This window comes from Arachis stenosperma, chromosome 9 (genome assembly GCF_014773155.1).
Source record: "Arachis stenosperma cultivar V10309 chromosome 9, arast.V10309.gnm1.PFL2, whole genome shotgun sequence".
NCBI lineage: Eukaryota > Viridiplantae > Streptophyta > Magnoliopsida > Fabales > Fabaceae > Arachis > Arachis stenosperma.
In genome coordinates, this window is record NC_080385.1 from 161,964,740 (window position 1) to 161,986,197 (window position 21,458).

The following is a 21,458-nucleotide window of genomic DNA, read 5'->3' on the forward strand; positions in this document are numbered from 1 at the left end:
CGAAAATACTTTTCCCACCAAAGACAAAGCCTTCATTGAATCAGGAGCATTGAATCAGGCGCCCCTTTCTACCAGGAGTCCAGAACTACACACATGGCTACCCCACCAACACGCCAAAGTCCAAAGTCCAAAGTCAAATTCTTTTCTGTTCTTTTTCTCCCCGTACATATCATCCTATATGATCTTCTAAACCGGTTTCTTTAATCATAAGAAAGAAGATTAAAAACATTAAAAAAAAAAAAGAGACATGGTGCTACTGCAGAGAAACATGAAACTCCGAAAACAACCACCTTTGTCACTGTCCCTTGTCACCTTCATATCTATCACTATCTTCACCACTGCCACCACCATCATCTCACCCGGAACAACTCTCTATGCTTCAAACACCAACCAATCGTGGCCTTCTCCCAACAACACCTTTTCCCTACGCTTCCACCCTCTCCAGACCACCCCATCTTCCTTCATCGCCGCCGTTGTACACTCCGATGGCGCCCCCATTATCTGGTCCACCGGAAATTCTGCGGCCGTGGACTTCGGCGGCTACCTCCGCCTTCTTCCAGCTGGAAACCTTCGCTTGGTTAATGGCTCCGGCGCTACCTTGTGGGACTCCAACACCAGCAACATAGGTGTCACCTCAGCAACGGTTCTTGAAAGTGGAAACTTTGTTCTCTCCAATGGAACTTCCACTGTTTGGTCAAGCTTTGAGAACCCCACTGATACAATTGTCCCTTCTCAAAGTTTCAATCTTGGTATGGTTCTGAGATCTGGGGTTTACTCATTCTTTCTTCAGAAATCTGGGAATCTTACCCTTAGTTGGAATAATAGTGTTACTTATTGGGATCAAGGCTTGAACTTTTCAATGAGTGGTGTGAATTTGAGTTCACCTGTATTAGGATTGAAGTCTGTGGGGATTTTGGAGATTAGTGATCCTAATTTGACTTCACCTGTGGTTGTTGCCTATAGTAGTGACTATAATGAAGGAGGGAACAATGTGTTGAGGGTTTTGAAGCTTGGTGATGATGGGAATTTGAGGGTTTATAGTTATTTGAAGGGTAGTGAAGTTGTGAATGTGAATTGGGTTGCTGTTGAGGATCAATGTGAGGTTTTTGGTTACTGTGGGAACTATGGTGTGTGTAGTTATGATTCAAAATCAGAACCTCTTTGTGGCTGTCCATCTCAGAATTTTGAGATGGTTGATCCTAATGATGGTAGGAAAGGGTGCCAGAGGAAGGTGAAGCTTGAGGACTGTGTTGGGAAGGTTGCTATGTTGCAATTGGATCATGCAAAATTCTTGACATACCCTCCTGTTTTTGTTGTTAATCCTGAGATATTTTTCATTGGTATTTCAGCTTGTAGTGGAAATTGTCTTGCTGCTAGTTCTTGTTTTGCGTCCACTTCCTTGGCGGATGGAACCGGATGGTGTTACATTAAGACGTCGAATTTCATCAGTGGATACCGGAATCCTGCGCTGCCTAGCACTTCCTTCATTAAGGTTTGTCCACCTGTAGCTCCAAACTCAACTCCCTCTTTGGAGAATGTTGTTAAGAAGCATTGGAGGATTCATGGTTGGGTAGTAGCTTTAGTTTTGAGTAGCATTTTAGGTTTCCTTGCATTTGAGGGTGGTTTATGGTTGTGGTGTTTTAGGAATATCCCGAGATTCGGTGGATTCTCTGCTCATTATGCTCTGCTTGAGTATGCATCCGGCGCACCAATCCATTTCTCTTACAAGGAACTTCAAAGGTCAACCAAGGGCTTCAAGGAGAAGCTAGGTGATGGTGGATTTGGTGCTGTTTATAAAGGAACTCTTGCTAATAAATCTGTTGTTGCTGTGAAGCAACTTGAGGGAATTGAGCAAGGTGACAAACAGTTTAGGATGGAGGTTTCTACCATAAGTAGCACCCATCATTTGAATCTAGTGAGGTTGATTGGTTTCTGTTCGGAAGGGCGTCACCGGCTTTTGGTATACGAGTTCATGAAAAATGGATCACTTGATAATTTCCTCTTTGTTGATGATGAACTACAATCAGGGAAATTATTGGATTGGGATCAAAGATTCAACATCGCCCTTGGCGCCGCGAGAGGCCTGACATACCTTCATGAGGAGTGTAGAAACTGCATTGTTCATTGTGACATCAAGCCTGAAAACATTCTCTTAGACGAGAACTACAACGCAAAAGTCTCGGATTTTGGCCTTGCAAAGCTCTCGAGTGCCACGAATCACCGGCACAGAACATTGACTAGTGTGAGAGGAACAAGAGGGTACCTAGCGCCGGAATGGCTGGCAAACCTTCCAATTACTTCGAAATCAGATGTGTATAGTTATGGTATGGTTGTGTTGGAGATAGTGAGTGGTAGAAGGAACTTTGAAGTCTCAGAAGAAACAAACAGAAAGAAATGTTCAATATGGGCCTATGAGGAGTTTGAGAAAGGTAACATAAGAGGTGTGACTGACAAAAGATTGTTTTGTGAAGAAGTGAAGTTGGAGAAAGTAGAGAGATTGATTATGGCATGTTTTTGGTGCATTCAGGAGCAGCCATCAATGAGGCCAACAATGAGCAAGGTTGTTCAAATGCTAGAAGGTGTGGTAGATATTGAAAATCCACCACCACCAAAATCCATTACAATGGGATTTTCTAGTGCAATTAACACCAATGTTGCAGATTCATCAGCTTTGTAACTCAGAAAAGAACATTCCTTTCTTTTCTGGATTTTGGTGATATGATATGAGATTTCTTCTACCACTTTGTAATATTATATGTGTAATTGTCTGCTGTTGGAGTAGTAATATCCTTATACCAATTATCATGTATTCTTTACTCTAATATACCCATTAATATTGCTGAGAATAATTCTTTTCTTGTCTTAATACTTCTAGGTTAATTTATTAAGATACTTTTTGGAGTTGTTGAAGAGAATTTTTATTAAGACAATACTTTATTCCACTTTTCATCTGATTCTGAACTACACAACTTGTTAGGCTGCAATTATTCTTCACTACCATTCAATATGATAAAAATGAAAAAGTATTTAGTAGTGCTCCAATGATTTTTAAAGAAAAGATATGCAAATTCAACCAAACTCGTTACAGCAAACACAATAATATATTGTAGTAGCAGTAGTAAAAGAGTAACATGGAATCAAAAACCATAATGAATGTTAATTACTATTGTGGAGTCAAGATGAAGAAGTAGCATAATGATTACATAAATATTCATTTCCATAATAAACCAGTGATTAGTAAGTGCTAAGTACTAACTAAATTTGAAAGGTCAAGCCCGCCCAATAAGGATTAAAAAAAATGAAAATAAAAAATAAAAATAAATTCCGGAAACAAATCATGTTGTATTATTACTCCATTGCGATAGTGAGTGCACGCAAGATTCGACTCCCAATAACATCGAATCCACGCTGCGCTCTCTACTCAACTGGGGAACCGCGCCTCCGCCCGCTCTCGTCCCCGTCGGACGTCCGCCATGGCAGCCTCGTCCGCCGGAAATCCGCCGACCTCCTCCCTTTCCTCATCCGCAGCATTATCTCGCGAGAAATTGAATTTCTCGGCGGATTATCCCGCGCGAATCGCACTCTCCCCCGATCAGCTGAAACACTGTACAGAAGCGCTCTCGTTCTTCAAGGAGAAGCTCCACACTCCTCAGAGGATAGCTCAAGAGTTTGCTCGCTTGCAGGTTAGGTTACAACTTTTTCTTTTCAATTTTTGTTTTCGCTTTTTTTTGTTCCTAATTTATGATTATTGTTCATACGTTATTTTCTTTTTTTCTTTTGGTGCTATTCTTGTATTCTGTGATGTTGAATCTTTCTCAGGCAAATAGGATAACGCCAAGTGAGATGAGGAGAAGATGCACTGTGGCTCTGGATGCTGTTAATTTGAACAAAAATCGATATACTGATGTGTTGCCATGTAAAATATTAATCTTCTCTTTCCATGGCATACTTAGATTAAATCTTGTGCTTGAAGTTCATCGTTTGAGTAAAATTGAAGTTGCAACTTGCTATTTAAAATTACAACCTTGATCTTGTGGAGTTTTGCAATTTATTTGTTTAATTTTTTGTGTTTGGTTCAGTTGACAATAACAGGGTTGTTCTCAAGTCTAGCACGGATTATAGGCCTGAAGCACAGGGATATATCAATGCAAGCTGCATATCTGTAGGCATTTCCTTATTATTATTATTTTGAATTTCTTTTATTGTGATTATATGGTCTGAAAATTAAAGCTGTGGAAGGAGCTTTGGAGATGAAATTCACGATGCTGACAATTGCATTTCGTTTTAATCTTAAATGCAGGCCTCTTTGCCCGGAAATGTGTCGCAATTTATAGCCACACAAGGGCCGTTGCCTCACACATATGAGGATTTCTGGGAAATGGTAATCCAATATCATTGCCCTGCAATTGTGATGCTTACTAAGTTGGTCGACAATTACAAGGTTCTTGATTCCATAATGGTCATGATCATTTTTTTGTTATTGTCTACATACATTTTTTTAAAAGAAAAAGAAATTGATGTGTGTATATTTTTCTTATTATAGACGATAAAGTGTGGAGATTACTTTCAAGCTGAGGATGGACCTAGAGAATGTGGTAATATCTCTATTATCAGTAAATGGATAAAATCTACTGAAACTTCACTGGTGTTGCGCCATTTGGAAGTAAACCATAAAGAGGTGAGTTGATCTTCTTCTTCTTCTGTGAAGAATGATTCAAGAAAAAAGCCATCAATGAATTGTAAATTTCCAGTCTCTTAACATGTTTGAGAGGGAATGCCCTTTTAAAAGATCATAAACAAAATAGTGGCCAAATGTTTACTTTCTATTCAAACTAGTTGTTACTTTTGTAAATTGTTTTGATTATATACTGTCTTTGAAGGAAACTAAACACCAAAGGCTGGTTTGTTTTAGGCTGGCAAAGCATATTGCATCAACAAATATCAGCTTATACCGTTCAACTTGAGCTCGATTTATGAAATCTTGTTTATGGAACATAGACTATTTTTTCCTTATAATATATTTGTACTTAATATATTTTCAAGAAGAAAATCACAAGTTAATGTCTCAATTTTGGAAGTCTCTCAGTGTCTCTCCACCATGAAGTTGCATAGCATTGTGGTTCATATTAAACTTTGGATGATATTGTTGCAGGCCGAAGATACACCGTTATCTGTTTTGCACATTCAGTATCCTGAATGGCCAGACCATGGAGTTCCAAGAGATACATCTGCCGTTCGTGAGATTTTTAGAAGATTGCACCATTTACCGGCAAACCTTGGCCCAATAGTGGTGCACTGCAGGTTCATCCCATTCTTTGCTTCTTTAATTATTTGTAATTTTGACGACAATGGCAATAAATCATATGCATATATGTCTGAGACAAACTCAATCGTCCAGTGCAGGCATTGGTAGAACTGGAACATACTGCACAATTCACAACACAATTCAGAGAATACTTGCTGGTGATATGTCCGCTTTAGATATCTCAAGTACAATAGCTATGTTCAGGTCCCAACGAATTGGAATGGTTCAGACCCAGGTACCTTGCTTTGCTGCTTTAATTTTTTAATTACCATTATTGAATGAACTAATATTGCATGAGATGGCGTGTATTTGGTTGGATCACATGTTGGCTTGTTAGAAGAAGAGGAAGAGTCACTTATTATTTCGAATTCCCTTTGCATTCATTTAAAATTTTTTTGAATGTATAAAAATCAACACGGCAACACAAACTAGACAATAGTGTCAATCCGTAGCATGTGGTTACCCTCTACCATTTAACACTTCTTCACTTGTTCAGCCTACTTGTTATCATATACTACTGTTAGTGCCAACACATAATTCAATGTTTTTTTTTTTTGGTTCCTTCTCTGTTTTCGTTTTGTTTTCCCTAAAACCATAACATATATTTTAAACAATAACTTATTAAATGGTCATATATTTACTGTAATAAATTTGTTAAATTGAATGCATTCTAATTATTTTAGCCACAAGTATATATATATATATATATATATATATATATATATATATATATATATATATATATATATTTTAAATGCGTATAACATAATTATTATATTTATATATTATTTATATATTTTTATAATAAGAAAGGAAAAACGGATAGCTTTTTATGATAAGAAAACAACCAAACTGGGGATATTAGTATTCTTAAATTTAAGAATGTTAGAATGTTTTATAGTCTTTTATATAATGCATGCTATATATATATATATATGTCTTTTCAATAAAACTTTTTACATTTTTTTTGACAGAATAAAACTTTTACATTGATAGGGTATTTTTCAACATTTTTTTTAAGTAAAATAAAAAATTTGTCATATTCTAGCTTAGCATACGTATGATGTGACATGTGATGACACAAATCTTTAGCTTTTGGACCACCTCCATCTGCCCCTGGCTGCAACTTGCAAGTAAATAGGATAAAAAGTAGGGAAGGGTGCTGTAATAAGTTGAAAGTTTGGAGGAATTTTATTGTGCTAAATTGTGAATAATTTATTCTTTTCTAAATGCATACACCCTCGTCACAAATGAAATGTCAAAGGCTGGAATTTCTTGTAACTTTGTAAACTAGAGGAAAGTAAAAACTTAGGAAGGTCACATTCTAGTCTTCTTTTCTGTCCTTCAGTTCAGGAGGCCTCAATTTACCAACCAGTTGGAAATTGGAATCCATCACATTAAGGATCCTAAGAGTTTCTGTTGTGGCATGCAATCCCCTTTCCTCCTCCACATACCCCTATAATAATATTACTATTATCACTACTACTTTTGCACTGTGGCCTCCTCCTTTGTATTTGCTTTTTCTTTGAACTTTTTGGTAATTCTCTCCTCAATATATCAGGATCAGTTTGTTTTCTGCTATGAAGCTATCATAGATGAACTAGAAGACCTTGTTTCTCTACAGCAGTGAGAGTTGAAGAGGTACATACTTTATGTGATGGTCTTTTGTACCCTTTTTATGTCAGTTTTTTGTACCCTTTAGTTATTATATCCTCATTTGAAAATGATTTTGGTACCATGATGAATTTCTGTCTTGTGTTGTGGAAATCCAGTGCTGAATCAAGGGATATGCTAAACTCTTGTATCATTTTGAAGCCAGGTTCCAATTCTTCCGTTTTCTATTTGAGTCCAGCGATGCATGGTTCCCGGGCAGCTGATGAATATAAACTATTGGCATTCTAATTTATGACTTTCCAATGAACTCATGTCATTCTCAAGATTTCATGTATAATAGCAGGCAGGGAAAATCTAACTAACATTGGCATCCTTTTTGCTACATGATTTATTTATGGGGAACACAAGGACATAATGTCTAAAATAGTTTGAATTCCACCTTCCTGTACTATTTCAACTGCTTATAGCATGCTCTGCTATATTAGCTTGACCTCTTTTTTTGGTGAAATTCTCTATGTTAGTTTATATATCAGAACTGGCTATCAATTTACATTAGTGTTGATTAAATAGTTACAAGTGTAGGTTATCATTTAGTACTGACCAACTACTATAAATATATCCGTTGACTTTTTAGGTCCTAGATTCCTAGCTGATGGGACTTGTCGTCTAGTAAGCTTCTTATAGGTCTATAGCAACTTAAGAATAACAACCATTCTTTAACATCTAATCATGCTCTTGAGCAATTTTAATGCACGTTTCAAGAACATTTATAGTCATCTCTAACATTATATATTATAAACGAAAATGAGTGGTTGTGTTCTTTAATAGCACATTAAATGATTTCTAGGAGAACATAAGAATTTCATTAATCTATAGACCCAAGTAAACTCTCCGGAATGCCAAGTATATCTACTTGTAAGTAAGAAGGATTATCTAATTGATGCTTGCAGATATGTTGGTTGTAAATGGCTTAATATGGACAAAAAACATGTACACAAGGAAATGTATGGCATACATAACATGGGTCTAAACCATTTCCCCCATTTTTAAAAATCAGAAGCTCCCTGTGACTAACAACCTGACAAGAGCAACTTCACATGGGAGGAATAGTTATCATCATATCAGGTAGATACACACCATACTCAAGGCAAATAATTGAAGAGAATCAGAGATATAGTTTTCTCCCTGTATCTTGGTCTTGTTTTTTAATTTTTAACCTACACAAAAGAAATTTCCATGAAGTTTCACTCTTGTTAAGTTATGAGTGAAAACACTGGATCAAAGTTTTCCTGTACTTTGTTTGCAATAGCAATTAAAGTGTTCACTGTTCAGACTTGAGCATAAGAAAGCATAGCGTGTTAGCTTACGATAAAACTTGCTTGGTGCCTCGACCATATTTTCAAATCTGCGTGCCATGAATTTTCATTGAAAATAGAAAATTGGTTTTATGTTTTAAGAAACTATTAATTAGAGTTTAATTTTGATGTGCTTATATTGTTGTGTAATCACATTTGTTTTTTTGGATTCATACAAACAATGTAAATATAATTATTTTTACTGATCTGTCGTTACATAATTAAATACACGTGTAAAATTACTTTACACAGAGATTGTATCAAAATTAAATTCTATTAATTATTGTAGATTTTTTTCAAAATTTTGTAAAAAAAAAAAAAACTGAAAATATAGAAAACAACAAGAGTTGAGTGTAACTTGAGGGAGAGGGAGTGTGTGCCAGTTAAGTTGGCTGTTTTTATCGAATTGTTATCGCCGCCGATGTGGACCACCTTCACAAGATCCAGTGGAGGTGTTGACCGTAGCAGCTCTTTGTCTCGGTTATGACCATCTTCCTCGGTTGATCTTGATCATGTAATGTACCTTTTAACTTTAATGCATCGTCTGCATTAAATAATTGCAACTAATCACAAGTGACTGTCTCTGTAAATTTTCTTTAGGTTATGTTATTAGACACAGCTTTTCATTTTATAAAAAATAATTGAATATTTACAACCAATAATCGAGATTTAGCTGGTTAATATAGAAAGAATATATTTTGTTAAGCTTCTATCATTTTAAATGCGTTAGAAAGTTGAAACTCTCTTTTATTATCATTGAAAAATTTAACTAGTATTCTTCCATTAAATTATAATGATGTATATTGGAAATTAGTTATTAAATTAATTGTTATATATACATTTTTTCTTATATATTTTGAAATATAGTAATTTTCATCAGCACAGTCAAAGTCAAAACTTTAAATGAGTAGAGTGTTTTGACCATTGCTAAAAGACAAAAAAAATGATAATTAAGTTTTTGAAGATTTGTACTTATATCAAAATAGATCTTTAAAAAAAATTAAACTGGTTCGGATAAGTCAGTCGCACCCACGTTCATACATCTTGCATTTTGCATAGAATGTCTGTGACTTAGACTCATACACATCGTAGTCAACTCTTCTAGAGATAGTTTAACTTCTAATGGCTGCGACGACCGACTTTCTAGAACTGTATTCCATTTCAATCCGGAACTCTTCGTCCTCAGGAAAGTAGAAATCATCGTTCATTAATCAATCCAAAGTTTAGATTAACAAAAACGTATTATTCAGTCATCATGTACCTATGTTTGCATATTCCAAAAATTCCGGTGCATGCATGGCGTCGAGATCCAACTCACGCATAAAAGGTGGCACATTCATCGGTTGACTGCTTGAGGGATGAACCACTACATTATCCGCTGCTATCTCAACTCCCACATCACCATCCTCGTCTTCGTCGCCAGCTTCATATGTGGTTTCGAAGTCCTCTTCGCTGTCACAATTCATTCATTCGTACACTACATGTCTATCATCATCTATATCTAATTCATTTTGTATCCCTTCTGCGTCTACGGTTTCAAATTCAACATATAGCTCAATCTGTGGCTGTCGCATCTGAGTCTGCCGGTAATTTTGAAACATATTCTGCATACTCGATTCGCTAGTGATTGACATGGTATCAAATTGTATTAGTTCACCAAAAACTACAACCGGATTCCGTTACAGAATTATTCTCACTCTCATTAACATACCGTTCTCCATGCTTTGACATAGACCGTTTTGAAGCTCCATAAACGTCACGGTGCATGGAATCACAAACAAAAACTGATTCTGGCACACAAATCTCACTCCCTCATGAGTATTCCGTATTATCTCACCATTGCGATATACTACTAAGTTTGCGATACCCTCCATTACACTACCAACACACTCAGAGGATGCTCAAAGCACAATCTCATTCGGAATGAAAGTGGTACCGAACTCGACCTTATATAGAGGGAGCATTCAACACGCCCCCACGTATTGTGTGCCTCAGCCAACCATGCTTTGCCACGTGTCATCACGCCTCCGCGTGCTGACTCACCACGCCTCCGCGTGCTGACTCACCACGCTCACCACGTGTTTGAAGCTTCACCCGATCACGCATCACTACGTGGTAGCATGCCCTCTACGTGCTGATCCACTACATCCCCCACGTGCTACGTGGTTCATCCAACCACTCTCTGCCACGAATCCTCTACATCCCCCACGTGGTGCTTTTAACATGCCTCCTGCGTGTTGAACCAGTCATCTGACACGTCCACCCAAATATAAATATATTAAGTTCTTCCATTTCTAGCCAAAACACCATCATTTTACTCCATAACCAAATTATTTAGCCAGTTCCTTCTATTTTCCATCTAATATTAAAAAAAATTCTATAAATCTCACCTACTTTTTTATACTATTCATTTCTTTTTTATTTTTTCATTCAACCAAAAAAATATTATTTTTCAATTTTTCCCCTATTTTTACCTCAAACAAATGCATCTTAAAAATCTATTCTATCCAAAATACACATTCTCATGGACTTATTTGTTACTTTAGTCAAAGAGAAATGAAAAAATTACAAAGAGCAAGAAGAGCTAGAAAAAACGAAAGAGAGAGAGAGAGAGAGAGAGATTTTTCATCTTCTGAAGTTCTGAGCTTTTTGCGTGTAGCAGCGGTTCCTGGGCACCGCATCACCGTGTCTCTGAGAAAAAACAGAGAGATAAATAACACTCTCTCAGCTCAACTGTGCCCTCCTTTTTCTTCTCTTTGTTCTATTTATGTGCTTCACTTTACTTCTTTCTCGATCCATTTGACCCACCATAGCCATTAACACATGCACCTTCTCCCAGATCTCTGCTGCTGGTACTTCCCTACCCCCATCAAATCCATGTATTCGATCCAAACCTCTAATGTGTTGTTTAGCCTAACTTCTGTTCATGTGGGGTTTTCTCCCTTTTTTTTTAAGGGGAAAAAAATATTGGTTGTCTCTGATTTTCTTCTTGATGTTGCTGGTTTTGTTTATTCTGAATTGGGGTTTTGGTTTGTTCGGAAATTTTTATTTTTTTTCAAAAAGAAAATAAATAAGTAACATAATAAGCAAATGAAAATGCATAACATTTGTGAAATTTTAACCTCCTTTTTTTGTCTGACAAAAAAAAAATTCCAGATTTGGTGATCTTAGCAGAGTTGATGGACTGGACCTGTAAAGGTGATCAGAATTGGTATGATCAACATTTGCGCCTTGATTATAACATCCCTGTCAATTGAAGGCTCTGCGTGTTTCTTGAGTTGTTGCTTCTTATATAGTCCAGTTCAGTTTTGTGATATGAACTCCTCAGAAAGATTTTGAAGTGAGGTTTTTCTTGTTCTAAGTTATAGTGCATTATTGTATAGACATTGTGTACAGAAGAGTAAAAGCTATAGTCTCTACCAACTGAAAATCATATGGGTGGTATTTGCTCAAAGTCATGGAAAGCCACTGTGGATGGTGTAGCTGTAAATAATGCTCTTATTAGCGAAGGCTCGTCGTCGAGACATGCTAACGGCCATGTTAATAATGAGCCTGCAATGACTTATCAGTCTATTGGACTTCCCACAAATAGTATAGATAGCAGCAATTCAAATGTTCCCCCTCTTGTTGATGATGATGAGTTGGAAAAGCATGAAAGGGAATCATTTTCCTTTTCTGGGATGGAAAAGGTATCGTATGGGTCCGGTGCAGACGATATCAACGATGGAATTCCTGCTCTATCTAGAGCTTTATCACATAAGTCCAGATCAGCCAAGTCCAAGCAGGCTGCTGCAAAGGTAGGTTACTGACTTTGAACCATCATATTTGATCTCTATTTCTTCTGTGTTTGGATTGGTTTATATTGTATTTCAAAGCTTACAAACTATAATCACAGTGCCAGAACAAGTGTTTGGCTAAAAGGTTATGTTGTATAAACATCAAGCAAAACCAAAACGTGCAAACTTTAATGCTGTCCCTGAAGAAGGAGAATGTCTATTATTTCTGGATTCAACTTTAGTTGAATTGATTTTATTAAGTGGTGTTGTTAATGTACAAACCCCCTAGGCATGACATGGACGCTTGAATGATTCCATAGACACCAATGGAAATGGGTGCCTTGCTGTGGAATCAGGCAAGGAAAGAAACCAAGGTTCAGAAGGGAGTCGATTAGAACATGATTTTAGTAATTGTTTATGGAGTGTATGCTAAGGCACCTGTATGCATTTGAACTATGATACTTGATGGGAATTAACTCAAATGATTTGCATTAGATATGGAGGCTGCAATCCCTGGTTCTTATACCCAAACATTATTGTTGCCTTTGGAACATTCTATCTTCCTTGTTTGTTTTCTTTGCCCTCTTTTTTCTTTTCATGTTTGGATCTTAAATATTGAATTTATGTAATATGGTTAGTTCTCTAGATATTAAGCAGTCTATGTTTATGATATTAGAGACAACCATTCAATACGATAGGATAGAGTTTCTGCCTAAAGATAACTGATTTGTAGAGAAGTGTTTACATCAGTTTTGCTTTATGTCATGGATTATATATGTGCCCTTCCCTTTAGATTGTGCTTTTGCCTTATCTCTTTCTACGTTACAGGTATCGGAAGTGAGTTCACTTTTGGGCAGAGCTGGTACAGCTGGGCTTGGCAAGGCGGTAGAAGTTTTAGATACGTTAGGTAGTAGTATGACAAGTTTGAATCTCAGTAGTGGTTTTACATCAGGCATGACAACAAAAGGAAATAAAATTTCAATTTTGGCCTTTGAAGTCGCAAATACAATTGTTAAGGGTGCCAACCTGATGCAATCTCTTTCAAAAGAGAACATTAGACATTTGAAAGAAGTTGTTCTGCCATCTGAAGGAGTGCAAAATTTGATATCCAAAGATATGGATGAACTCCTAAGAATTGCTGCAACAGACAAAAGGTAGATTATCAAGAATAGTTTGTTTCTTCTCTTAGATGCTCTCCAACTTTGATTTGGAGCTCACTTTCTTCAGCTGCTATCTACACTTAAATGTGACTATTATATTGTAATGTTTTGGCAGAGAAGAATTGAAAATCTTTTCTGGTGAAGTTGTACGTTTTGGAAACCGTTGCAAAGATCCTCAGTGGCACAACCTTGATCGTTACTTTGAGATGTAATCCTTACTGAAATTATTTAGTCTTACCTTAACTTTTGCAATGTTTACCATTGTTTTAGTTATAATTTGCTTTCAATTTCTGATGTTTAGGTTAGGTTCAGAGCTTACACCACAAAGGCAATTGAAAGAGGAGGCAGAAATAGTGATGCAGCAACTAATGACACTTGTTCAATGTACAGCTGTGAGTACACCCATTATTATGGTTTGTCTAATGGTGTTTCTTTATCTAAAATGTTTACCCACTTAAGGTTTAGGTGCTTTTACTTTAGTCTCTTTATCATGATGCCTTGTGGATAAAAGGTCAGCCTGTGCACAAGCATCCCTGTTACACAAGGTCCGGAGAAGAGCTGCACCCAAAGGGTGTAATGTAGGCAACCTAACCTGATAAATGCATTAGTGGTTGATTCCACATCTTCGATCTTTAAATTAGAAAACACATTGGAACTGACATATCTTTTGTTTGTTTGTGTTTGAACATTTCTAGAAGTAGACAGGCTTGCCAGCTATGCCTTCGTTTGTGCTTTATCATTAGTTTGTTTTTCAGTTACGTGCTTTCTCAACTTTAATGTTCGAGTTAATACTCCGTAGCAGCTGTAGGCAAGTGTATCGAGGAAGATTTTTTTTTCCCTCCATAGAACCATCATGTTTGTTAGAAAAATGTGTCTTCATTTGGAAAATCTGCTGGGAGTTCTTTGCGCAAAATGATTGTTTCTACTTTCTAAGACTAAACCAATATCTTTATTTTGAATGCAGGAGTTATATCATGAATCGAATGCCTTGGACAGATTTGATCAAGATTACCGGCGCAAGCTTCAAGAAGAGGACAATTCAAATACCACACAAAGAGGTAAATGCAAGCCTGGAAAAAATTATCATTAGTCAGTAGGTTCTATGTTCTTGTATCATGTATTAAAAATAGTTATTCTGTATAGAACCTTGTTATTTATGGCATGTTTTGAATGGAAACACAACACATCCTATAGGTGAATTTCCTGTACCAAATTATTTTTAAACAAAATACTATTAAAAAAATTCTATAGCACCCCCAAATAAAATCCTGCTTTGAACTATTGGAGCTCTTTTTTACAAGCACATATGAAACTTCCAAATATTTGTCTATAATAAAATGTAAGTAAGTGCTCAAATTTTCCTTCACAAAACAATGTGTTGATCTCACAAAAATAACTGCAGATTCCTTTGATGAAAAAGAGGAACTCTGAAAATTCAGTCACAAAATCCATTTCTTCCAGAAATGTAGTGATGATAAAATGAATTCTGCAGAATGTGAGCAGTTTGCACTTATTGATTTTGCTAGAGAACCTCCACCACAACCTCACACCAGTTTTAAGTTTTCTACTCCTTGCTCTCGTCAATTACCAAACCAATGTTGTTCATTAAGAGCCTGAAAGATCTTTCATTAAAATAGGGATAGAAAATCTAGTGTTAATTAGCAGGAAATGTTTTCCTTCTATTCCCCATAAACCATTTTATTGTAGTGAACAGAAAATTTGTACTGCTGTAAATAAATGTGTCTAGATGTCCAAATATCTGATGAAGTAAGTATTTTCAGTTTAAGAAATCATGTTATAAGTTATAACTATGTTGTGCTTGTTACTATTATGAGAGTATTCTTATTTTTAGGTTATCAATATTTATCACATGTGTAGGAGACAGCCTTGCAATTTTAAGAGCAGAATTGAAGAGTCAAAAGAAGCATGTGAGAAATTTGAAGAAAAAATCACTGTGGTCCAGGATTTTGGAAGAGGTAAGAAAACTAGTATTTCCTGCTTCTTATGTTCAATTGTGATGGAAGCTTAAAGTCTAAAATAGAGATTGGCGATTTGTTTGTGTTGCACTGTCCTGCATTCTTTGAATTATGCTGTCTTCTTTTCATATTATTTTCTTTGGTAGTTTCATTTATCTTGGTGCTTCCCGTTGTGTAGTTTACTTATTTCTATTATGATAATTGTCATGTTCTATTAAAAAAAAATCATCCATAGTCTTTTCAACCACTTTATATTGAGTATGTTTTATATTTGTAGAAATATAAAATCTTATTGTGGTATCTTCAGGTAATGGAAAAGCTTGTAGACATTGTGCATTTTCTACATTTGGAGATACACGAAGCATTTGGCAGTGCTGGTATGCTTTCAAGAACTGCAAATAATTTATTACGATTAGCTTATTTATAATTATGCATTTATTTTTTGTACCCTGGTTAAGGATGATGGGGTGTGGGAGAATTTTTAACTTTTTCTTGTGCTTGTCCGTCTTTCATGACAAGCTGTAAGATCATCCTTTTGCTTTGTTAAGATGCCAGATTGAATAAATGTCTTTATATTTGTTGCCCTTTTTGACCTTGCAGACAATGATCAGCCAGTAGAAGAGTCTCCGGGCAACTCGATGAAGTTGGGGTCTGCTGGTCTTGCTTTGCATTATGCAAATATTATCACCCAAATTGATACTCTTGTGAGTTCCATAGTCTTACTTAATCATGCAGTCTATAATACTTTTAGTTGTCTTGGAAGTTCAAATTATCCTAGCCCACATTAAGAAACATGGTCTTACCATTATTGTTTCTTGTGTTTTCTTACTTTGTTTTAGTAACAAAAACTTGAGAAGGGAAAGACAAGCAGGGAAATGGAAGCATTTATATCTATTTTATTGAATAGCAAATTCATTATTGCATAATGGTTCAATTATGAAAGGTGAAAACATCTTTATAATAGTAAAATAGTAACAGTGATTAATATAATTCTATGTTTATTTTCAAAGAATAATTCAACTCGCAGTTGTTACAGCCACCAATGTTCACAATAGCAGCACAGATGTCTAAGATAATTGCAAGATGTTTGTGAAGGTAGCCCTGTGCTGACATTTCAATTTTCTCAGGTGTCTCGTTCGAGTTCCGTGCCTCCCAATACAAGGGATGCCTTATATCAAGGGCTACCACCTAATGTAAAATCGGCATTGCGATCAAGACTACAGTCATTTCAACTCAAGGAAGAGGTGCTTGTCCTATTGTGTTCTCTATTTCCTGTCTATTATGACCAAATTTTTAACTTTTAAGTCCATATTTGACATGAAGGAAACATTCTTGCAGCTTACAGTCCCACAAATCAAAGCTGAAATGGAGAAAACTTTGCAGTGGCTTGTGCCTATTGCTACCAATACAACAAAGTAAATTTGCCAGCCTTACTCAGTAATTCTTAAATATGCAAACACAATACAGTTGCTTAGCTTTATGATGTTATTCTACTCAAAATGAACTATTCAGTTCTCTTTGATTGTTAACAATTTGATATTAGAGTTGCTTTAAACATATTTACCATTATCTTTTTTACACTCTCTTCTAGTGTTTCTAATTGCCCCTTTCAATTGGATTTATGCAGAGCTCATCATGGCTTTGGATGGGTTGGAGAATGGGCAAATACAGGGTAAGCATAGAAATCTTTTACTTATTTTCTCCATGATTATGTTTCTGAACTCTTTACTTATCAAATTTGTCTAGGTCTGAGGTCAACCGCAAACCTGCGGGTCAGACGGACTTATTAAGAATAGAGACACTACACCATGCCGATAAGGACAAAGCAGAAGCTTACATTCTTGAACTTGTTGTCTGGCTCCATCATCTTGTCAGCCAAGTCAGAGCTGGTAACGGAGTTAGGTCTCCGGTCAAGTCTCCGATTCGTTCTCCAACGCAAAACATAGGACAATTATTTACACAGAAAGCCTGCTCCAATTCTCCCATATTAACAGTAGAAGATCAGCAAATGCTTAGAGACGTCGGCAAGAGAAAACTGACGCCAGGAATCAGCAAGAGTCAGGAATTCGGCACAGCCAAGACTAGGTTGAGTAAGCACCATAGGCTGAGCAAGAGTAGTAGTCATTCCCCAATAAGTGAAAGTAGTAGTAAGAATGATATATTCTCTTCTACTTCAACAAGGAGGCTACCTTCAATTCCTTTTATTGACTTTGACATTGATAGAATGAAGGCCTTGGATGTCATTGATAGGTTGGATACAATTAGGAGTTCATAGTTGCATGGCAAAATCTTTGATCCTAGAAAGTGAGGTAGTGGGAATGTTGGAATGGATTTAAGATCTTCAATATTATAATTACTTGTTCAAAGTTGGGTGCTGCCTCTGTTTGTTGATTTCAAGAGTGGGGTTGTGATGCAAGGCATGTTCTTTCTTGAGATTGCTGTATATGATTATGGGATCGGAACAAGGGGGGAGGGGGTCAAAGTTTTTTTCTTAATCAAATGTATATGTACAGATTTCATGATCATATAATAATTATAAATCAATGTTTTCTCTTCATATTCATCTTGCACTTATAAACCACATGGCAAAAGGGTATCTTTGTGAGTTAATTTTGAAGGAAAAGGAAGAGAAGGAAAGGGTTATTATTTCCTTCAATCTCACACACCCCCTTAATTAGTTGAAGGTTTGCTATTTAGTTAAAATAAATTCTTCTAGACTTTGTACTTGCAAACTACAAATGTGTAACGGATAACAATATTCCTTGATTTATATCTGATGGAACAGAATGCATATGCTATGCTGATTTGTTCCTTCCTTTCTTAAGAAGCAAGGTTCGTCAGAATTTATAATGAAGAGGTTTTTGGGTGAAAAGAATAAAGAATGTATAATCTATCTTACAAAATTAATAAAAAAATTAATACATTTTACTATATATGTCTTTATTTATCAAAGAGAACCCTTTTTTTTTTTTTACCATAATATATACATCGTCTCTAGAATGAATTGTCAATAGTATTTTGTGGGGGAAATTGACAAAAGAACCTATTGTCACAATATATGAAACTATTATGCGTTGTAAAATAGACTAAAACCTACCTACATACAAGGACGAATCTTTTCAATTTTTTTTTAATTATTTGGTAAAGTGTAATTTCTTATAAGTAGGACAAAAAAATATGTGACAGAATATATTAAATATTAAAAGATCATACCTTACCCAACAAATAAAGGAAAAAAATTGAGAGGATATACTCTTCTTACATACAAATTCCAACCAGTGTGTGTCTAAATTTCATTGGAGAAAGTGTCATGCATGTTCACTTGATCACTTGACGACAATTTAAGGAAGAATCACAGCAAGGGATAGCTCATCACTGAATCACTCACTTAGTGTATTTGCAAGGTATTTGTACATTACTAGCTCTTAACAAGAACAATGTGCTGCGCCCACAGCTGAGAACCGGATACCAATAATGTCAATTCTTCCGTTGATTCGTTCGTTAACTTGATGGAGATCTTAGATCCTTCCAACAATTTTATTTAATTACTCTATTTTCCTGTAGGGTGTGCATGGATCGGATGAAACCGGATTTAATGTGATCCAGATTCGTCTCGAAATATATACCGGGCTTATTTGTTAGATCCGAACCCGATTCTAGACCCGATGAAACTTATACACTTTCGAACCACGATTATACCGGGTAAAAACCAGGCCATTAATATTACATTACTTTGAAACCTTATTATAAGCTAGCATGTGAAAATATCCAAATTTTTAAGACTTCAACCATTATTTGACATGGTAAAATTCACTTAGAAAAATATAACAAGAACCAACTATTCTCTAAAATTGAAGTATAACCATAATCAATACTAATATTATCTAATAACACCAAATATTTAAATCATTACAAATAACACAATATTATGCATTAGTCTAAAATCTTATGCATTTTAAACATAAAACATTAACTTATAGTCTTATAATAACACAAAATATTAAGGTTTACAATACTTAAATTCCACATAAGAATAACCATCATCCATCACTAATAATACAAAATATTAATTGTGTATGATGACCAGGCCGAGTTCGGGTGACCCGAGCCATGGTCCGGATCCAACCCGAAATAAAAACCGGGTCTATCTTTAAGACTTTTACCCGGCCCTAGACCCGATAAAATCCCACCAAATTAATCCTTAAAGTGTTCAGGGCCGGATCGAATTTTCGGGTCGAGCCATGCACACACCTATTTTTCTTAAATGTATAAGGCAAGTTAGCCTCTTTGCAAACACGTTATTCCAAATTTTTTTTACCAAAGTATTCGGAGGGTTCCTGAACGGGTCAGATGTGCTGGATATACGGGGTGACAAGGGACCTGGATTCGAATCGCTGGTGTGAGGTTGGACCTCCCGGGCTGATGTTGAAGGGAAAAGAAGGGCGCTCGAGGATCTTCCAGATTGACGAAATAGTGAGGGGGGAGCCACCTGCAAAAGAGACTCCGATACTCAAGTCAGAATCCATACAAGGTGGCAGAAAAAGTGAGAGTTAGGTAACGTACCTTTGGAGAGGGATAGGGCCATTCCCTTATATAGTCTACACTAGGGCGAGTCCCACGGGAGCAGACCCACCTTCCAAAAAACTTCCTTCTCCAGCTATTAGGTGCCTCATGGGAGGGGAGGTGGCGGTTCGGGTCGCCTCCTGGTTAATGTTCGGGTTTCGTGTTCCTGTCAGGTTGGCCGGTCACTCGGGTCCGGACAATGGACCAACTGGGCCAGGCCGAAACACAAAGATACGGAGACTCGAAACCACGACTTCTTAAGTAAATATGAAGAGACTATGTCATTTTGTTTCTTCATGCATCAATATATAGTATTGTTGTTTCTATCACTCTTCGTTATTTCTCGATTTTTACTTCATCTTTTATAAGCAACTAGAGTGAGATTTGCACAATAAACAAGGTGATAAATTAATGATAGTATATAGTATATTTTAATAAGTATTATATTATTTTAAAAATTAATTAAAATATATACAAGTTAATATTAAATTTGATTTTTATTTTTTATTTAAAATATTTTATAATACAAAAAAATTTTTATATTGAAATTGTACAAATCTATATTTTTATTTGTTATTTTTATTTTCGTATTTGTTATAATTGATGGACTTAATCTTTTTATATGGTGTTTATTCTCTTTTTTTTATTTTTGGTCGTTGTTGGAGTTATTTCTTTTTTCTTCCTGTGGAGATATGATGTTTTTGAACGGTTCACTTGTATATATTTTCTGATCTATTGTCCTTTTTTATTCCATCTATGTGTATATGTTCTTTTATCTAAAGATATATCTTAGATTTGTTTAATTTTTTTTCTTAATTTCTTAATTTGTATGTTATCTATGTTTGATGATATTAGTAATTTATAATTTGATAAAAATTATTATGATAGGTATAATTTTATAGAAATTTTCATAATTTGAATCTATAATAATTTTTTATATTATAGCACAAAAACTTTATTTTTTATATTTTTTATGAGTTTTTCTTTGACATTTACTTATTCTTCTTTTTATAATGCATACAATTTTTTAAAAACATTTATCATAGTAAAAATAAAATTTTTTAAAATACTTATGGTGTGAAATATCTATAATATATTGAATAAGTTATTTTAATAAGAATAATTTAAATAGAATAAAATAAACATACCTATTAATAATTTTTTATATTGTAACACAAACTCTTCATTTTTTGTATTTTTTTATGAATTTTTTATATTTATTTTTTTAGTGCATATAATTTTCCAATGATATATATAATAGTAAAAATACAAACTTTTAGAATTTTTTGTGTTTTTTAATATTATATATATATATATTAAAATATATGTTAATATTTTTTAATTCACTCCGCCAAACAATGTCTCAAGTGATATAAATTTGAAATAGAATGTTAAAAAATGATTAAATTTGATTCTTTGATTTAAATAGCATATTGAAATAAGTATAATTATAAGAATTTTAAAATATAATTATATGTAAAATATTATAAAATAATAAAAAAAAGTAAATATATTTAAATAGTATGAAATTTGAATAGTTTATAACTTAAAATTTGTTATGATAATGTTATTATGATATTTTTAATGTAGATGTTTATTATATTTAATTAATATTTTATATTTTTATTAAATAATAATATGTAATAAATTAATTTATTATGGGAGTTATGATTTTAATTTTAATTTTTTTAAAATATTTTACTAAAAAT

General features: G+C 34.9%; 3 protein-coding genes across 5 annotated transcripts; all 3 read left to right on the top strand.

The window, feature by feature from the left end:
• Nucleotides 1-227: 227 nt before the first annotated feature.
• Nucleotides 228-2,836, top strand: LOC130948141 (G-type lectin S-receptor-like serine/threonine-protein kinase At1g34300). The gene has a single exon (XM_057876860.1). It carries the CDS (start codon nucleotides 248-250, stop codon nucleotides 2,675-2,677), a length of 2,430 nt encoding a protein of 809 aa, XP_057732843.1. The 5' UTR covers nucleotides 228-247; the 3' UTR covers nucleotides 2,678-2,836.
• A 516-nt stretch (nucleotides 2,837-3,352) lies between these two features.
• On the top strand, nucleotides 3,353-7,464 carry LOC130947384 (protein-tyrosine-phosphatase PTP1). Of its 3 annotated transcripts, none has more exons than XM_057876076.1 (9): nucleotides 3,353-3,683; nucleotides 3,820-3,916; nucleotides 4,080-4,162; nucleotides 4,301-4,441; nucleotides 4,544-4,678; nucleotides 5,153-5,301; nucleotides 5,399-5,540; nucleotides 6,867-6,946; nucleotides 7,125-7,464. In XM_057876076.1, the coding sequence occupies exons 1-8, from the start codon at nucleotides 3,474-3,476 to the stop codon at nucleotides 6,933-6,935; spliced, it is 1,026 nt and encodes a 341-aa protein (XP_057732059.1). In that variant the 5' UTR covers nucleotides 3,353-3,473; the 3' UTR covers nucleotides 6,936-6,946; nucleotides 7,125-7,464. The 3 variants fall into 3 exon arrangements, 2 of the variants coding, with proteins under 2 accessions (XP_057732059.1, XP_057732058.1); XM_057876075.1 differs by having other exon boundaries at nucleotides 7,078-7,463; XR_009072633.1 differs by lacking the exon at nucleotides 7,125-7,464 and having other exon boundaries at nucleotides 5,404-5,540.
• A 3,387-nt stretch (nucleotides 7,465-10,851) lies between these two features.
• Nucleotides 10,852-17,743, top strand: LOC130950646 (protein PSK SIMULATOR 1). The gene is made up of 13 exons (XM_057879201.1): nucleotides 10,852-11,126; nucleotides 11,431-12,071; nucleotides 12,879-13,204; nucleotides 13,326-13,418; nucleotides 13,512-13,602; nucleotides 14,175-14,268; nucleotides 15,089-15,186; nucleotides 15,494-15,563; nucleotides 15,787-15,890; nucleotides 16,314-16,430; nucleotides 16,525-16,601; nucleotides 16,814-16,858; nucleotides 16,933-17,743. The coding sequence occupies exons 2-13, from the start codon at nucleotides 11,709-11,711 to the stop codon at nucleotides 17,459-17,461; spliced, it is 2,007 nt and encodes a 668-aa protein (XP_057735184.1). The 5' UTR covers nucleotides 10,852-11,126; nucleotides 11,431-11,708; the 3' UTR covers nucleotides 17,462-17,743.
• Nucleotides 17,744-21,458: the final 3,715 nt, after the last annotated feature.